This window comes from Phyllostomus discolor, chromosome 1 (assembly GCF_004126475.2).
Source record: "Phyllostomus discolor isolate MPI-MPIP mPhyDis1 chromosome 1, mPhyDis1.pri.v3, whole genome shotgun sequence".
Taxonomy (NCBI): Eukaryota; Metazoa; Chordata; class Mammalia; order Chiroptera; family Phyllostomidae; genus Phyllostomus; species Phyllostomus discolor.
Genome location: NC_040903.2, coordinates 169,359,835 through 169,379,392, shown reverse-complemented (window position 1 = coordinate 169,379,392; position 19,558 = coordinate 169,359,835). Strand labels below are relative to the sequence as shown.

Below are 19,558 nucleotides of genomic sequence, written 5' to 3'. Positions count from 1 at the left end.
CTTGCTGCCTCACCAACAGGGTGCAAACCACCTATGTGCCAACATGTCCCTGCTGATGGTGATTCACCACCATTACCCAGTCCGGCCCCATGAAGGCTGAAAGGGGATGAGGAGCCATGTCCTTTCCAAAGGATGTTCCCTGCAGAGTGCACTCACCATGTCTACTCATACCTGACTGGCCAGAAGTTAGTCATGTGGCCTCAGCTACAAGGGAGCTGGGAGTCTCCTGGTGGGGACGTTTCATCTCTGCATAGAAAGCAGCTTGTCCTAGATGCCAGGGAGAGAGAGGGCTCCAGCCTCCTTAAGCCCGTGCAGGACTCCTGCCGGGCAGAGATGCTCCCAAGAACAAGTGAGAGACAACATGGCTGTGCCACACAGCAGGGCATGTATGTAATCCAGAATCCCTATATACTTCTCCTGAACTCCCCCAGACAGATTTTACAGGTGGTTTTCTGGGTGGTTTCACTGGTGGGTGGGAGTGGAGTCTGGTTTCAGGATTGGTGTGCACAGAGCATCCGTGGTAAAGAACAGCGTTCCTGGCACGCCTCACTTTTGTGGTCAAGAGTGGGAGGCGTCCTGCAATGCTGCCCCCTGTCCCTCCTTGTTTTGCATCTCTCCCAAGACCTAGGCTGGTCTTCACAGTCCCACTGGAATTCAGGAACTCACTTTTACTCTTACCAACTAGCCTTAATGCCTCCTACCATAATGTACCTTCCACTTATGACCATCATACCCTAGTCTAAAATCTCCCCTTTGCAAATGAAAGGTTCAGTACAGTTCCTACTTTGCCCAAGGTCACGCAGCTCTTAAGTCAAGGAACCATCATTTGAACCCTGATCTAACCCCAAGGCCCATGTTTTTAATCTTTGTCTTCAACAAATAACAAGGAGTTGGATAGCCTAATTGTCAACCTTTAAGCGTCTAATATCTTTCTTTCAAAGATCAAAAACCTAGCTCTGACCAACATGGCTCAGTCGGTTGGGTGTCATCCCACAAAGCAAAGGGTTGCTGGTTCGATTTCCAGTCAGGGCACCTGCCTGGGTTGCAGGTTCGGTCCTTGTTCTGGGCATGTGCAAGAGGCAACCAACTGATGTTTCTTTCCCTCGCCTCCCCACTCTAAAAATAAATAAAATTTAAAAAAAATCAAAACCCTAGAAATAAAAGAAAAATCCACAAATAGGACACAACAGCTATAAATCTGTAACTTGTTTGATGGACGAGAGCTATGTCTGACATACCTTTGAATGCCCAGAGTCCACCATTGCCACTCACATTCAAGCATTTTCAGAAATTGTGCTAAAGGCTGGACACACTTCAGTACAACACTCAGGCGGACACTCGTATCCCCTTCTTACAGACACAGGCCACGCAACTGTGGAGACTCAAACCCAAACAACCCAGGCGCAGGGTCTGTGCTCTGCAACTCCTGTGGTTCCATTATCTCACTTACTAATTTGTGTTTATGATGTTATGACTTCTACTTTTATAACTCATTTCCCATTTGTAACACCTTAGTTTTGGGTGCCTGCTGTGGCACATAAGGAAGTATCTTAAAGGTCTTTTTATGGTGTCCTGAAAGCAGGAGTTTCCTGAGTCAGAGTATTTAATATTTAACTAAGCAAAATCTGTCATAAAGAAGCTGTAAAATGTCTTTGGAATATGCCTACAAAACCCATCGTTTCTTGAGAAGTTGGAGCTCAAGCGTCCCTGGGAACTAACTGCTTTTCAGAGCCACAAAAGCTCCCTTTCATGGACTCAGCTACCACTCACACTTGGGACCTAAGGCAGTCTGAGGCTACCATGCGAACAAGGTCTATCTCAGCTAGGGGTGTTTATAAAACTTTAAACTAGGACTTCAGCATATAAAAATACTCAGTTTCTCTAAATGCTTAAAGTCATCAGGCAGCCCAGCCTACCCAGGGAAAGCGGGGAGAAGCGAGGCTCTCCTTTGGGGGCCACAGAACCAGGCCCTTGTGGGTTTTGCTGTCAGGTAGAAGGCAGCTTTTTCCACCCCAGGCTTGGGAAATGCTGAGATAATTAACTGGAGCTCCTCAGAACCTTTATGAGGCTTACATGCATTTGCAATGTTTCCCAAATCTATTTGACTACTAACTCCTTTCTCTCAAAAGACCAATTAACATCTTGTTGAACTAATAGTTTGGAAGGTTGTTGCTATAAGAGACTCATTTAACCTTATAAGGTGTTTTTTTTTTTAAATTAGTGGTTGGAAACAGAATGCATCCCCCCCTAGAAAATAATCACGTGCCCACTCAAAAAAAGTTGCTCATAATGTAACTGAAACAGCACAATGGAAAAATGAATTCCAAGTTTCAACTTGAACAGGGTGCCACAGGCCCATTTTCTTTTTCCAGGCCCCTTAGGATTGCCATTCCTGGTCTCAGCCGAGCCTTTGAGACTGAGACACGTGAGGGTTACTCACGGTGGCCAGGCCCTAGTGGGCCAGGCATGACTACACAGGAATTAAGAGAATAGTTGAGTAGTGTCTAGAAGGGGAACTGTCATGGTTGTCCTCTCATTTTAAATTTTCATAGTGAATTAATTTTTTATATTTAAGAAGTTTAGGAATGGGCCCTGGCTGGTGTGGCTCATTGGATTGGGCACTGGCCTGAGAACCAAGGGGGTCACTGGTTCAATTCCCAGTCTAGACACATGCCTGGGTTGTGGGCCAGGTCCCCAGTAAAGGGGCAAGCAAGAGGCAACCATACATTTGATGTTTCTCTCCCTCTCTTTCTCCCTCCCTTCCCCTCTCTAAAAAACACATACAATGTTTTAAAAAAACTGAAAAGTTTAGGAATGGCTTGGCATTCACTGAAGCCAAGTTCTAGTTTTTCCATCTGAGAAAATGGCAGAAGGGTGTTTCCCAAAGCCATCAAGACGACATCGTATATGCTACTCATAATGGCTCAAAAAGAAATCAGTCACAGCAAGTGTCTACTGAGTTCTTCAGTATGGAACACACAAATAAATATTTACACACAGGATACCTTAAGAAAAATCGATACCTTTATTTTTCTTCAATATATAGTTAGAAAATAGGTCTGAGAAGAGGTTTTGTGAAATAGACCAGAGAATTATATATAGTACAAAGTTGAGAATATTCCAGATCATCAAGACGAAGTGGGTAGACGAAGCACTTTTCCTCGAGGACCCTGGGGCCTAGGTCCGTCCCATCAGCGGCGAGGCGAGCTCCTGGATGGCTTTTGAGTTCAGCTGAGGAATGGTGCTGATCTTCAGGAGTTTGCTGCTTGCGTACTTATTCTTGATGGCCTGCAGAAGTCACCTGTGGTTACGAATACATCGGACCCTGCTCCCTTTCCCTCCACACCTTGCTCCTAGTCTAACTTACAAGTACTGAGGAGCCAGACCCACAACCTGCAGATGGCAGGATGATACGGAATCACGGAAGCCAGCAAGTGCTCTGGGTTCACACTATGTTGTACCTGACAATTCCCTTCCTTGCCTAGTAATGGAGAAAGCCCAGCTGGTAGTACAAGCGATGGGGAGCCAGAAGATTTTCAGGTCTGAAGAGCAGGCTTTTTCTCCTAAGCTACCGGAAGGGTAGGAGGTAGAAGCTGTGTTTATTATAATTAAGTGCCGTCGGGACACAACAGGCTTGCCAGGACTGGCAGCAGTCACTGGCAATAAAAGTGAGTGGCAACCTGTGCTTATTAGCAGAGCCCAGACCCTCAGGACCGAAGCACATTATACTTCCAAGTTGAGCTAAATCAGGATGGGAGGGCGCTTTACACAAATGCCTTGCTCTTTGTCAGCAAACCCTTGCTCAGCTCTGATGTTCAGTGTCCCATGAGCACAGGACAGCACCCAACCTCCTCTGCCTCCTCGTCATGTAGGCCATACAGGACCCTTCCTGAATGGGCTTCTTGCCCCTCCGTCTTCACCATGCTTGCTATGCAGATGCCTTTCAGTCATTGTCCAGAAAGATCCTGGACACAGACCCTGAGTAATGTCACCTGAATGCCCAAGCCCTCCACAGGGCCGTGGGAGGTGGGCCCTCACTGTTGCAGAGCACAGGCTGACTAGCTTGCCCTGCTTGCTGAGCGCCCTGCCCAGGATATGGGGGCAGGTGTGGATAAATCCCTCGGGCTGCTCGTTGCTGGGCTGACTAATCTGAGCCTGGTCAGTGTTAGCCTATCTATCTACCTTGTTTTAAAGAGAGTCTGCTTTCCGAGTTTGTCAGTATGCTCCATCCCTTGCTATACGAGAAAATTACAGTTTGTGGTAAAATAAACTCTCACATATGCCAATATGTTTCCATGAAAACAAACACATAGATACACATACTCTCATATGCAAAACCTATAATCCAATGCTTTTCACAGCTTAGGAAAGTACTTACGATGAATTTCGTTAGGTTTTCATTTACTCTCACTACATTTTTGGCCATGTGCTGCATGACTTCCAATACCTCGTTCTCTGTGTATCCAGTATAATACTGCTGCTTTAAGTTCTGGAACACAACACAAAGAGAAGGGGCGAGATAAAGCCTCCACTTCTTTAGAAGAGCACCTCTTACACATGCTGACATTACTTATGTAAAAGCTATAAAAGAGTAATCTTACCTCCTGGAAATTCAATCACAGCCCTAACGACTACTGTGGTATGAGCAAAGCAGCCAGCAAGTGTGGGATGACTCCGACTCCGAGCAGGGCTAAACCAAGACGTTATGCGGCTCTCTGCTAAACCAAGTGCCAAACTTCCCGTAGTATTATTTTTAAAAGAAGGTCACATGGGTTAAGTAGGGTACTTCATGTAACAAAGCTTTCATGCCTCTCTCTCTCACCACACTGAAAGGGGACGGAAAGTGGGGCAGAGGAGAAACACACCCGAAGGAGAAACACAAGGAAATGCCCCCCTCACAATTACGGCCAAGACCTGGGACTAATACATGCCGCATGTCCTCCCATCAAAGCCCGAACGACAGTGATGATGGGGAGCTTGACAGCCTGGAACTGCGACAAAAACTAGGCCATAGGAAGCAATCCAATCTACCAACCCCGAAGAGCTGCACAGGATTCTTTTGTTGGGTCCTGCACAGTTAAGCCCTGCAGAGAAGAGAGCACTCCGAGAAACCTCCATGCCCAGTCTCGTGGCCGTGGCTCCAGGGAGCAAAATTTAAGCAAAGGACAGTTGACTGGAAATAGACTTGTCAGGTATGAAGATACATAACCTGACTTGACTTCAGTTCTGTGATAAATTCTAAAACCTGAAATGCATCTTTCACATGTACAATATAATTGGGAAAATAAGCCACAATTGATCTTAATCCTAAAATAGGTGAGCCCTGACTGGTGTGGCTAAATGGGTGGGGTGTCACCCTGCAAACATAAAGGTCACTCGTTGGGCTCCCGGTCAGGGCACAGGTCAGGGCACATGCCTCAGCTGCAGGCCAGGTCCCTGGGTGGGGACATGGGAGAGTCAACCAATGGATGTTTCTCTTGCATATCAATATTTCTCTCCTGCTCTTTCTCCCTCCCTTCCCCTCTCTCTAAAAAATAAAATTTAAAAATCTTTTAAAAATAATTAAATTAAATAGGTTAAAAAAAAAAAGAACTAAGAAATGAGTTCTGAGGGGACGGGGAGGCCAAGGGAAGCATGCCTGAGAGTCACGTAGTTCGGCTAAAACGAGCCCCTGGCACCAGAACTATGTACCATGCACATACCAGTGGCTTTTCTGCCTCAAGCTTCTTATTTCAAAAATTTCAAATGTACAGAAAAACTGAAAGCATAATTTAATAAACATCTTATATCATTTGTGTAGACCAATCAATTATTAACATTTTGCCACTTTATCACAGTGTTTGCAACTCACTTTTAAATAGTGCAGTGAAAATTATATGTACATATATGTAATATACACAGACAATTGTGTATATAAAATATACATTTATATAAGGTACATGTGGATTTCCCTCTGTGAGGGAACACACACACACTTGACCCTTGAGCAACTCGGGAGCTGGTGGTGCTGGCTTCCCTCACACTGGAAATCCCGTACGGAGCCGCAGCCAGCTCTCCCCATACACAGACTCCCAGCCTTGGAGCTGACCCTCCAGCAACAGCGCTTTGAACTGCACTGGTCAATTTAAGAAAATTCACATATAAGGGGACCTGCTCAGTTCAGACCTGTGTTGTTCAAAGGTCAACACACAAGTTTTGCTGAACCATTTGCAGGTGAGTTGCAGACACCAAAAGCATCCTCGAAAAATATCCTCCTGCCTAGTCACAATATCATCATCACTAGATCATAAGAAACATTATCAACAACCCATAATATCATCTAATACATAGTTAATATTCAAATTTCTCCCATTTTTCCTAACATATGTTCTATAGATCTGTCCTTTTAGATCCAGGGTCCAATCAAGATACACACAGTACATATTGGTTGTTGTGTCTTTAGTCTTTTTCAGATTTACTACAACTTCTGCCCTGACTGGCGTGGCTCAGTTGCTTGGGTGTCATCCCACTAAGCGCAAGGCTGCCTGGTTAACTCCCCGGGCTGCAGGTTTGGTCTCAGGTTGGGGTGTGTACAAGAGACAACCAATCAGTATTCTCTCCCTCTTTCTTCCTCCCTTCCCATCTCTGAAAATAAATAAAATCTTTAAAATTTTTTTCATTTTAAGCACCCTGGCTGGCGTAGCTCAGTGGATTGAGCGCAGGCTGTGAACCAAAGTGTCCCAGGTTCGATTCCCAGACAGGGTACATGCCTGGGTTGCAGGCCATAACTCCCAGCAACCACACATTGATGTTTCTCTCTCTCTCTGTCTATCTCCCTCCCTTCCCCTCTAAAAATAAATAAATAAAATCTTTAAAAATTTTTTTTTTCATTTTCTTGGCTTTAAATAATGTCCAATTTTTTAAAGAATCCAGGCCACTTTGCTTTTAGAACATTCCACATTTTGGATTTGTCTGAGAGCTTTCCTGACGACCGGAGCTGTGTCAACACCTTGAGCATGAATTCTATGTGGGGGACAATGTGTACTTTCTTTTTTTTTAAATATATTTTATTGATTATGGCATTACAGTTGTCCCATTTTTTCCTCCCCTTTACTCCCCTCTGCCCTGTACTCCCCCTCCCACCATCATTCCCCACCTTAGTTCATGTGCATGGATCATACATATAAGTTCTTTGGCTTCCACATTTCCTGTACTATTCTTAACCTCTCCCTGTCTATTTTCTACCTACCATCTATGCTACTTATTCTCTGTACCTTTTCCCCCTCTCTCCCTCTCCCTCTCCCCTGTTGATAATCTTCCATGTGATCTCCATTTCTGTGGTTCTGTTCCTGTTCTAGTTGTTTGCTTAGTTTACTTTTGTTTTCGTGTTACGTGTGGTTGTTAATAATTGTGAGGGTGCTGTCATTTTACTGTTCATATTTTTATCTTTTTTCTTAAATAAATCCTTTTAATATTTCATATAAGGGCTTGGTGATGATGAACTCCTTTAACTTGACCTTATCTGGGAAGCACTTGATCTGCCCTTCCATTCTAAATGAAAGCTTTGCTGGATAGAGCAATCTTGGATGTAGGTCCTTGCCTTTCATGACTTGAAATACTTCTTTCCAGTCCCTTCTTGCCTGCAAGGTCTCTTTTGAGAAATCAGCTGACAGTCTGATGGGAACTCCTTTGTAGGTAACTGTCTCCTTTTCTCTTGCTGCCTCTAGGGTTCTCTCCTTAATTTTAATCTTGGGCAATGTCAATGTGTACTTTCTACTGCACCAGAAGGCAGGTCAAACCAGGAGGTCCCCCCATGGGTGATGCCAAGTGTGATCAGCAGGGTAAAGTGGTAACTCCCTCACCTCCTCATCGCACAAGTAGTTTTTCTTCAGTGTTACTACCTATCCATGAGGTGGTCTTTTGGAATAATATGAATCTTGTTCCCCAATATTATTTCACCTAATGACATTTGCATCAATTGACAAATTAAACTGGTTAATTTCTAACTCTACCATTCTTTCTACTTTAATCAGCTGGCATTCTACCGCTTAGAAAAAGCCCCCCACCCCATTCTTTCCCTCTCTCCCTTCCTTCCATGTACTTTCCTTCCTTTCTCCCTTCATCAGTATGGACCTATGGATTTTCAAAAATGCATTATAATCTATCGCTTTCACTATTCTTCGTAATGCTCAGATTTAAAAAATAAAAGCCTTTTCAAGTGAGTTCTCATTTCTTTTAGATGTGACCCCATTGCACGGATCTTTGGTTGCTATCTGCTCTAACTTGGTCTAGGCTCACCTTGAACTCCTCTGCCACAGCCCTGAGATTAACTGTTTCTCAGAGGAGCCAGGGTCGTATCCAAGTTGTGGGTACCAGGTATCTTGTTTGCCACTAGGTGGTCATTGTTTTTGTTTCTCGGCCCTTTCATTATGCCTTTACTGACATTTCCAAAAATAGACTTAATATATAGGGTTTTCCCTTTTGTTTTTCATTGTTAACAATATTTTATCTTTCTTCTTACAGTGAAAATTTGTCCTAAATAACATTCATGTTTATTTATGTTATCCTACAAAATACATAAATAGTTTCAGAATTACAACAGATTAACAACAAACCTCCTAAGTAAACTTTAAGTATGTTAGCTTTTTTGGTCCTTTGTTTTGTCTAACTTCAAGGGTGGAATGCTGTGTTCACAAGTTACTTGAATTAATTTTTCCCTATGCTCTGTTACCAACCTGATACATAATGACATTGTCTTTGCTTAATTCCATTTCAGGGTTTGCATAAAACATTCCTATTGTTCAGAAGTCAAAAAGTTACATTACATTGTATACAAGTTAACGAAAATTCAAACCAGCAGTCCTGCTCCATTCTCTGTTCCCACCTAACCTCACAGGTATCCCTTTACAGTAGTTTCTGGTCTATTTCCTCTGTTTTTGAAAAATTAGCAAATACATAAACACAGAAACATATACTCTCTATTTCCCTTCTTTCTCACATAAAAGGTACACTGTGCACACTTGAATAGAAGCAGCAGCTCCACCATGGCGCCTTGGTCATCTTGCATGTATCCACACTGGCCATGCAGGCAAGGGCCCAAACCGGGGCTTATCTGTCTTGGCAAAATGTTCTGTGATCCTCCCAGAACCTGAGGGGATGGTCGGCTTGGAAGGAGCTGCCCCGAGGCCTGCTCCCACTCACCTCCTGTCTCCACTGGGAGGCTGTTAGGAGACCATTTCTCACCCCCTCCTGACTTCTGAAGAGGCGTTTGCTCTGCTGAAGCCTCAGGATTCAGCTACAGACTATGCAGCTGCACAGTGGGAGCCTAGCATTTCTCGTGCACGAAACGGTATCCCGTGCCCGCACTGCACTCACTCTGCCCCTCTTATTTCAGTGTTGTCCTCTTTGGCGCATGAAGCACGGAGCTAGCATCTGGCTCCTTGTATGAATCTAAAAGTGGCTCATTTTATCTGTACTGGAAAATCCGTCTGGCCCTGGCCTTGCTTTGTCTTGTGTACTTCATAATTTGTTTGTTTCACTTAACAAAATGTCCCAGAAATCTTGGCATATCAGTTCTTAGTGGTCTTCTTCATTCTTTACAACTCTGTAATGTATTGTGTACCATGGTGTCATCACCTACTCTCCACCTGAATTGTTCCCAGCAGCTTTCTTTGAGGCCTTTGGACTTTAACAATTGTTTAAGGATAGTGTTATGAAAATGCCAAGCCCTTCCCTATCAAGAGGGCCTAAAATACGACCTAATTTCTTCTTAAATCCAACACTCACCCATTTTCCTTGGCCTAGAACCTTCTGGGACAGGCAGGAAGCAGCCGCTGCCACCTTGGAAGGGTGGTAATGCACCATGTCGTAGTCGATGAGCGTCAGCTCCATCAGGTATTTGGCCAAAGTGTGCTGTTCAACATCAACCTATGAAAGAAGAGCCAGGGACAGTAAGGAGCACAGCAAAATTTTTATCTTGCAAAATTCTGGGGGTAAGGCCTAAGGACTCAAATCCACGTAATTCACTTTGGCGTCCCAGAAACTGCTCTGTTCCACAGTATGTTACAACAGAGAACATGAGGTCTTTCATTTTCAGAACCGATGAGGTAAGTATTAGGACTTACCTAAAGAGATGTTTCCTATAAATTATAAGCTTCTTTTTAAACAGATTAGTGTTTCTGAGTGAGACAATAAGCAACAGAATCAACAAGTTCCTCACAGAACTGGCGGCACTTACCTCCCCAGCTTTTGATGCCCGCCTTAAGAAATGTAGTGGCAAAGGCCGACCCAATTCAAATTTCAGTTCTTTCAAAATTAGAGCTTCCATTTCTCGGATTTGGGCACCAGTATACGCATTGTCCGTGATATAAACGAAGTCTTCAATATTTGGAGAAAACATCTCCTCATACTTGGAAGCCAAGAGCAAGGCTGTGATCCCAACCAGTTGAAGCTTCTTACGAGAGACTGGCTGAACCTAGTTGAAGAAGAATGTGTCAGAGTCATATCTAACAAGACCGAGAATCTGGGTGGAAGAGAAAGGGAGGGAACCGAGTCCCAGAGACTGGGACGTCGACTCTGCTCACACAGGAAACCTAGCTGCTAATAGAAATACTACCACAGCTGTCTGTTACTGTACGCGCTATGTGCCTGGAACAACGTGAAGACTCCAACAATCCTCTCATTAAACTGTCACAAAAACCGTGGGAAATACCCGTTTTCCCCCCACTTGCAAGCAGATGGCCTCTGAGAAAAGGCCCAGAGAGCAGTCTGAGATTACCCAACTGCTGTCACTGTTCCATGACCACCATCCTGGTCTGAGTGTCTGGGAAGCCCCTATGTGGCATGCAACACGGCCTGAGTCAGGAGGAGGCCACGCCAAAAAGCAGGGGTTTAACGGACGCCTGGGGACAAGGACGGGGGTTCTCAAATGTTTCCTTAATCCTCTCCAAAAGTGCTTTCATTACTCACTGAAGGATCTTTCACAGGTGCTTCAGAGACAATGAAAATCTCAGTCAAGACTGTAAGTGTTGCCATTAATTCCCTTTAAAAAAAAAGGGAACTTTGCTTTTCATGCTTCAACTCTAATTATTGAAAATCTACCCCTCAAAAAAGACTATATAATGTCAACCACTTGTATAATAAAATCTACAAAATCTATGGTTTCTTAGGATTTTTTTAGTATCTCAGGGTCATTATTATAAACACGGTTATTGTATTCTTTATACCTGACCTAAATCTATATCACAAATGTTGACTTTAAATAAATCAATCCAATTTACAAGGCTATTGTTTGGTAGATAACACACCAATGGTTTATGGCTGGAATTTCTCCTAAGTGGTTGGTGTCTTGCATTACCAATTGATAAATATTTTGATGATTACTTCTGCCTCTCAGCTTAATTTTCTACATTTCTCTTTACTTGAGACTTCACATTCTGGTACACTTCCCACACACACACCCTTTTTTTTTAATACACTAAGAACACTGGATTACACTCCCCTTTAAAAAGAAATTCTGCCTCCTCCCACTTCTATCGTGATTCAATGCCACAGCTGACTGGAACCCGTTTAGTTCTCTAGACAAACTCCTCACTTTTCAGAGGAAACTTAACAGCAGAGAATACCGAGCTACAGAAACCATGCAAGCAGGCCTGGAACACCAGCATCTGAAGGCACCACAAGCTCCAGACTGACTGGCAGACCATCTGCTGGTGTATTTCCTTTGATGAATGACTGTGGCGATGCAGCATCTCCCTGAGCACTTTTCAGCAGGCTGACCTGACAAACATGCCCACGTTGGTCAGCATCATCAGAGGTTTGACACACTTGGACTGCTTCCCATCCTAGCACCTAAATTTCTTTGGCATCTCATAAATTGGCTTTTCATCTTTTCTTCAGAGCTACCACATCTAGGCACTGCAAAAACGCAACGTTCTGTGAGCCACTGGTACAAAGTCCCTGAAGTCACACTTGCCTGTAAAAATCGATCCATAATGGCGATGCACATGTACAGGGTTTCCTGCAGCAGCCTAAACTTGGAATGGACTTGAACCAGCCAGTCCACCAGGATGGCACGCATACGTCCATTTATATCTCTTCCATCTAAGAAATGTGGATTTATGGACTGCAAAACCTGTTGGTAGAATTAAAAGTTTAGAAAGCTGACCTCGCTTCCTTTCCAGCAGCTGTGTGGTACATTCCGTACTGCTTACACAACAAAAACACCAAAGACCGCGCACCTCTAGCTGCCGTAGGTACTGGTAGATATCCTTAACGTAGTCGCTGCAGAGCTGAGGGTTCTCCCAGTCTTCAGTATCAATATCCTCTATTTTGCACAGCAAGGCCTCAGAGAAAGCTTGACAGAGGTTCTCTTCCTTCATGGAGCTATCCTCAAGCGTGGGCGAAGGAGCCTACACAGACAAGTGAAAGTGCACGTGTCACCCCCTTAGGAGTAGCTTTCCTCACAAACACATGCAGAGCCCACTGATTTAAAAGTATTGTATGCATTTTTGAAATACGTTAAAGCCAAAACGAATACATTTCAGAGTAATTAGTGAATAATTCACAATATAGCAGATGTTTTTAGAGATCTACTACTTTGTTTAAAACTCTCTAATTATACTCAGAGTGAAAACTTAAGCCTTCACGACGGCCTGTGGGCCCTGCATCGCCCGGCTGTCCCCCTTCCCTTGCTGCCCACCTCTGGCTTCTCCCCCCTCGCTCTGTCCAGCCTACTGGCCTCCCTCCTTGCAAGCAGGCTCCCCCTTCCCAGACACTCCTGTCCCTGTGTTCACATGGGTAATTCCCTCACCTTCAAGTTTGTTTAAATGTTACCTTCTCAGTGAGGTCTATTCTGACTTGTATTTAAAATGACCATCTGATTTCTATCCCCCCCCCCCGCAATTTCATTTCTCTGTGTTTTTCCCTGTATAACCTAAAACCTTCTAATCGAGTTTACATATGTATGGTGTGTATTACTTTGTTTACCTCTGCTAGAATGTAAGCTCTCTAAGCTTACATTTATTTAAATTGATTTTGTCTACTAAGTATCTCAAATGTCTATATCATCCCTAGTACACAGTAGGTGCTTGATAAACATTTATGGGAAGAAACTTAGACACCTGGGTTTGTTTAGAGGGTCCTAGAGCTGACAGTTCACTTTAGCAGAGGCCTTTTCTACAAGTGTGATGTTTTCTTCTCACCAACTGATTTATTCTAAATTGAGAAAATGTCTGGCAACTAAAAAGCAGGAAAGCACATTCCAGCCTAGGAACAACATAGGAGGAGGGGCAAAGGCTGAGCAAGTGCACACCCAGTAATGGCTGTCTTATACTGACAGTGATTATTTATTTAAAAGAACACCCTCTAAAAATACATTAAGTTAAAAGAAGTGTTTAGTAATGAAGTATAAATAAACCATTACTTTTTAAAAGAATGAGAGGTACTTCTCAAAGTAAAACCTAACAGAATTGCTAGGCTATAAAGAATATGTATTAAAGTAATAAAATATAGAAAGAAAGAGAAGACTGTATAATAAACAATTTTGATTTACATGAAAGCTCGATGATTATTCAAGAAGGATAAAATAACAACAAAATACACATAGCATTTCAAACAGCCCTTCCCTCTTACATCAGTTATGAAACTGAGGAAGGGCCAGAGAACAAGAGGTATACTGGTAGGCATGCAATTTGTTCAAGAATTTAAGAACCTCGAGGGGCTAGAATAAGTAAGAAATGCTACTTGGGGTACCGGGGAGGAACCCAGGGAAGGTTACCAGAGTGGGGAAGACGCTCAGGAAGATGAGTAGGCAAAAGGTACGCCTGTACAAAGTCCCAGGGGAAGCCAAGAGGTACGGGCAAGTCTGGGGACTACACGTTAACTTGGGACGGCAGGAGAGCGTGCGTGAGGTATGCAAAGGTGTGCTAGAAAGGCAAGCAAGGAGTTTAGATTTCACTCTAAGGTAAGTGAACCCACTGGAGGAACTGAGCAAGATTGATGAGAATCTGATGTGCATTTTAATAAGCACATGTAGCTTCAGTTTAAGGTTACTTTTCAAGGATAAGTGTTATCCCTCTCCCCAGGAAGGGCAGTCAGTTCCAGGAAGCTGGCTTAAGGAGACAGAGGTTATCATCATGGGCTGCATTAGCAGCTTGAAACGTTTACCTATGTCTATTCAGAAGTACACCTGAGTTTTGCTATATCCAAAAACCACTGGGATAATACAAACATAATTGCCTTGGTCCTTAGTTTAGAATTTCCTAAAAGCTTTCCTTTGGGACTCCAACATAATTATTCTAAAATCCTTTCTAAGATCCCACTCATCCGTGTGGGTGGTAGCCTAAGCCCTATGAACCAATTGTACAACCCTCTGCCCAGTGCCTGCTACATGCAAAACTAAAAAATATATCAGCTAATTAAGTGGCACAAACCTCTGAATGACAAAATCAGCCTGAAGAGTAAAAACTTTCAAGTGTGGGCTGTCAAGAGATAACTAAAAGCAATGAAGATGTGAGCCCTGGCTGGTGTAGCTCAGTGGACTGAGTGCTGGCCTGCAAACCGAAAGGTTAGATTCCCAGTCAGGGCCCATGCTTGGGTTTCAGGCCAGGTCCCCAGTTGGGGGTGTGCAAGAGGCAACTGATAGATGTATCACTCACATATTGGTGTTTCCCTCCCTGTCTCCCTCCCTTCTCCTCTCCCTAAAAAATAAAATCTTAAAAAAAGAGAGAGAGAAACAATGAAGATGTGAGATTTTGCTGAACTTGAGAAACTCGTGTTTGATCAGGGACAGGGTGGAGTGTAAGTAAAGGCTACTGAAAGTTCTCCAAGTACTGACATTGAATGAGTTGAGTCTTGAGAGAACGATTAATATTGATAGGCAAATATACAGATATTTACACAAGTCTTGGTAAAACACAAGAGTTCTTTTATTTACTAAATTTATAACATTTACGTCATAAATCAATGTCAATTAAGTGCAACAAGGAAAGACTCCGAGTAAGACTGCTGATTCTAATCAGCCCATGATCTGCGGCGGCGAGTGTGCACTCGGGAACACACAGGCGCCCACAACTGCAGAAAGGTAAAGCTGGCTACTGTGATTAGCTTTAGGGAAGGCATTATGCAGTGGAATGAAATGTTGGGGGTATGGAGAGTAGTAAAAATGAACTGACCTTTTTGGTTCTGTGCACTGTACATATTTCTGCATTGTCTTGCATTTTTATGACTATATTTCTTGGGTATTTAAAAATGAAAGGCACTCTTTTTGATTTCATATGAATGGTTGTGCTTAATTCCCTTTTATACATACTTTTTGCATTAGGGAAAGTTAGATCATAAAGTATTCTTATGTTTGAAAATAATGACTATCCCTGAATTTAGTGTTGAAATCAAATCTGTAAAACTAAAATCTAACACGGATTTCTAGCTGCCACTCCCCAGTTCACTTCCTGACCCAGTTTAGATATGTAGACTCCTTACCTGAAGAGCGTGATTGTAGGCCTGTTCCCACTTTGGTGCCTTAATTCTTGCTACTGCTTCCTTCCCCCAAAAGGTGCTTTTCCCTGTCAGCTTCTCCCTGTCCTTACAAATGCCACTCATTCCATGAAGCTTCCCCTGACTACTGCCTCCCGCAGTGTTCTCTCCCCGCTTCCGATGCCCTTTCCAAGAGACAGCACTTCCACCAGTCCCAGTAACTGGACATTCCATCAAATGCATTACCCACAGCATCATTCCCTAGGATTAGTGCTTTAATTTTCAGGTATGTATGTCCCTTCTAGATAAACATTCTGAAGACAAGATGCCTCTTTTTCAGCCTTAATATAACTGGATGTGTACAGTAAGTGTTTAATGTATATGCTTCTCAAATATAACCAATGCTTTATTTTGAAAAATTTCATACAATTACATATATATTTTTTTGAGCTAGAAAAAGCAAAGTAGTTTTTGCAGTCTCAGCACCTACAACAGTGATAGTCTCAGAGTAATTGCATGAATGTATGTCATCTAGGAGTGAGAGCATGCATGAACTTGAACACAGTGGAAGGGGAACAGGCGGAGTTAACCAGTCACAGAGACTACAATTTTCAACACAGAATGTTAGTATTTCCTTGTTCTTACATGAGTGTGGGTTTCAGAACTGTGAGATTCCACAGCTTCGTGGGCAAATTCATTCTTATGGTGGATTAGTTTAATAAAACCAAATTTCACTAGGAGATCACTACATTTATTTAGATATTATAATAATTAATTTTGTTATTCAAGGTCATAAATATTAAATTAAGGGCATCATCACTAAAAAAGTTGTATATATTCAAAAGTTGTTTCACAGTAGAACTCTAGCTGTGAATGGTCTTCAAAAGTTGCAGTATGGAAAAAGGCACCTTGCAGTCTAGCCAGAAATGGTCTACTTCATTAAGTAAGTTAGTTAATTCAGAGCTTCCTACCTTCGAGGCCAACATTTTCATCTGTACTGGTTTCACAGAAGCAACAGGTTTCAGCTGTTTGTTGGCATTTGTTGTTTTGGTGGGTTGAACAGGTACTTTCGTGTTCGGAGCTTTCTACAAGGAAAAAGAAATGTGAACAGGGCAAGACAGCAACGTTGCCCTCAGTGGGCACACGTACAGTCCTCATGTTTCTTACCTTAGCTACTTGTGTTGCTCTGGTTGTAACCCTATTTCCAATTTCTTCTAAAACTGCTCGACGGAGTGTCACATGACTCTTCGTTTTACAATTAACTCCTGTGTCAATATTCTCTAAATCAGTGGACACCTAAAAAAAATAATAATAAAAAGTTGAGCCCTGGCTGGTGTGGCTCAATGGATTGAGTACCAGCATGTGAACCAAAAGGTTGCTGGTTTGGTTCCAGTCAGGGCACATGCGTGGGTTGCAAGCCAGGTCCCCAGCAAGGGGTATGTAAAAGGCAACCGAGTGATGTATCTCTCACACATTGATGTTTCTCTCCCTCTTTTTCTCCCTCCTTTCCCCTCTCTCTAAAAATAAATAAATAAAATCTTTTAAAAAAGAGAAAAGAGTTAAGACAATTGAAAATACCTGATTAGTGTCAGATACCCACATTCAGAATTGCTTTAAGGTTAATAAGCTGAGGTCTATTTGTAAGAGTAAAAAGGCATATTTCAGGAAGTCTAAAAACACTATTTGAATTTGATAACATCACTCTAAATTAGGCAGATCACTCATCTATGTTACCTATAAAAAATAATCCCAAGAGCTTAACAGATAAGTGATTATTTCCCATATAGCACCCATGTCACCTGTTACAGAGCCCTATATATTAAAGGTACCACAGTATTTAAAAACCTTCCTTTACAGAGATTAGTAAGAAGTGCAATTAAAACACAATTATTAAAAAGTTATAGCCCTGGCTGGCGTAGCTCAGTGGACTGAGCGCAGGCTGGGAACCAAAGTGTCCCAGGTTCGATTCCTAGCCAGGGTACATTCCTGGGTTGCAGGCCATAACCCCCAGCAACCGCACATTGATGTTTCTCTCTCTCTGTCTCCCTCCCTTCCCTCTCTAAAAAATAAATAAATAAAATATTTTTTAAAAAAACAGGTTTGTTTAAAAAAAAAGTTATAATGAGTCAGGCTTTTTAAAACCAGATGTTTAAAACCTAAACTAGAGCACTGGCCAGGGGGTGCAGTTGGTTAGAGCATTGTCCATACACCAGAATGTTGTGGATTTGATTCCCAGTTAGGGCACATACCTATGTTTCCAGTTTGATCCCCTGTCCAGCAAGTATGGGCATATGGGAAGCAACCAATCAATCTCTCTCTCAAATCAGTAAAAATATCAGTAAAAATATATCCTCAGGTGAGGATTAAAAAAAAACTAAACTAGCTTTGATTCTTTTTTTAAATTTTTTAAAAATATTTTATTTGTTTATTTTTAGACAAAGGGGAAGGGTGGGAGAGAGGAAGAGAAAAATCAATGTGTGGTTGTCTCTCGCACGCCCCCTACTGGGGACCTGGCCAGCAACCCAGGCGTGTGCCTGGAGAGCGAGTCCAACCAGGGACCCTTTGGATTGCAGGTCGGCGCTCAATCCACTGAGCCACACCAGCGAGGGCTAGCTTTGATTCTTATGCCATGCTAGAAATAGTTAAGTGCTTATGTAGACGTGATCTTCTAGAGATACAACCTTTAAAATGAGGTTACCATAACACAGATTATCTCATGTTAAGGCTACTTACAAAGGAAATAGTTTTTGTGGTTAAGTGTTTTACTCTCCAATTCAGAGAAAGTTGGAATTGTATGAAATAAAACTAGTTGATCTCAGCCTGTTTTAGACAAAATGAGTTTAGGAAAAGTAATTCATACTTAAAAAGTTAATTTTATTATAGAAGTGAAAACCATGTCACAGAAAGAAAAACGGCACAGCCCATCTCCCAGAAATTGGGAGTTCTAATCCTCAAGTGTCTCCCAACAGGGGATATGAATGGACCTACCGGATAGAAAGAATTTGACTATGAAAGAACTTCATGGAATAGATTAAATAAAAATTACTTGTCAGTTCGACTTAAATACACAAAAGGGTAGAAAGTAAAAACGGAATGTATTCAGTCATGCTGTTCAATTTTTCTAGCAGTAATTGCTAGAAACTTTTAAAAGTGTTTGGAAGTTTAATGCTCACAGGGGGAAGCCTGGTAATGTGATTAAATTTAAATCAGCTTTTTACACTAGTCTTAAAAGCCAGGAGGTTGGAACTCAGGTGTTTTGACCCTCTATTTTTCAGCAAAGGAAAAGTAGATCCAAGTACAATTCAAGCCTGCAGAAAAAATATCCAAAACACTATTAACACTTTGATTTTTGCAACGATGAAATAAATGATCCAACATTCAGAACACTACTGATCACGGTATTTCTTCCTGTCCTTCTTCCCATCCCCACCAAGGATGCCTTAGCGGGGAAGGAAATCCCAAGAACCCTGTATAGACAGCTCTCTAACAATAATGAGCACTCGGGGTCGTTTCCTGACTCCTAGGCCCAGGCTCGAGGGAATCGCTTTCCCGGTGCCACTTCCGAGGCCCTTTCCAGGAGTTCCCCCAACCCAACGCCGAGACCCGCAGGAGCGGAGAACCAGAAATCGGAACGGAGGCCGGGAGAGGCCACAGGGGAAGCGGACAGCCGGAAGAAGGGGAAAGCAGCGCCGGCTGGGATAAAGAAGCTGGAGTAGAAGAGAGGACCGAGCGACGGCCGAGGGGACTGGGGTGGGGGTGGGCCGAAACCCTTGGCCCGGGTAAGGGGTTGCCGGTACACTCACTGTCGGGCGTCGGAGCAGCGCCATGAGGGACAGGACAGGCAAGAGTGCCAGTCCAGCCCAAGGAGAGACGCGGACTGCAGAGGGAGGACACAAAGGTCCGCGGCGCCGTTAGATAATCGCTCCGATCCCGCACCGCTGGAAAAGTTCGGCTACGGTCTCGTTTCAGGATTCAAATACCGCGCCTCTCGCGCCCTATTGGGCGGTCCTACGTACGGCGTGCTCTTCCCATTGGCTCAGAGGAGGCATTCGCGCATGCTGATTGGCTGAAATTTTCAGACCAGTTTGTCCTAACAACCGGTTGT

The 19,558-nt window shown here is 43.1% G+C and overlaps 1 protein-coding gene across 2 annotated transcripts; it reads right to left on the bottom strand.

Moving 5' to 3' along the window:
• Positions 1 to 3,004: 3,004 nt before the first annotated feature.
• On the bottom strand, positions 3,005 to 19,434 carry CCNB2 (cyclin B2). Of its 2 annotated transcripts, none has more exons than XM_036034194.1 (9): positions 19,257 to 19,434; positions 16,621 to 16,749; positions 16,425 to 16,538; positions 12,219 to 12,389; positions 11,954 to 12,112; positions 10,217 to 10,453; positions 9,766 to 9,906; positions 4,379 to 4,489; positions 3,005 to 3,301 (listed from the first exon to the last, which is right to left on the bottom strand). In XM_036034194.1, exons 1-9 carry the CDS (start codon positions 19,278 to 19,280, stop codon positions 3,275 to 3,277), a joined length of 1,113 nt encoding a protein of 370 aa, XP_035890087.1. In that variant the 5' UTR covers positions 19,281 to 19,434; the 3' UTR covers positions 3,005 to 3,274. The 2 variants fall into 2 exon arrangements, with proteins under 2 accessions (XP_035890087.1, XP_028362373.1); XM_028506572.2 differs by having other exon boundaries at positions 3,005 to 3,288; positions 19,257 to 19,432.
• Between the last annotated feature and the right edge of the window lie 124 nt (positions 19,435 to 19,558).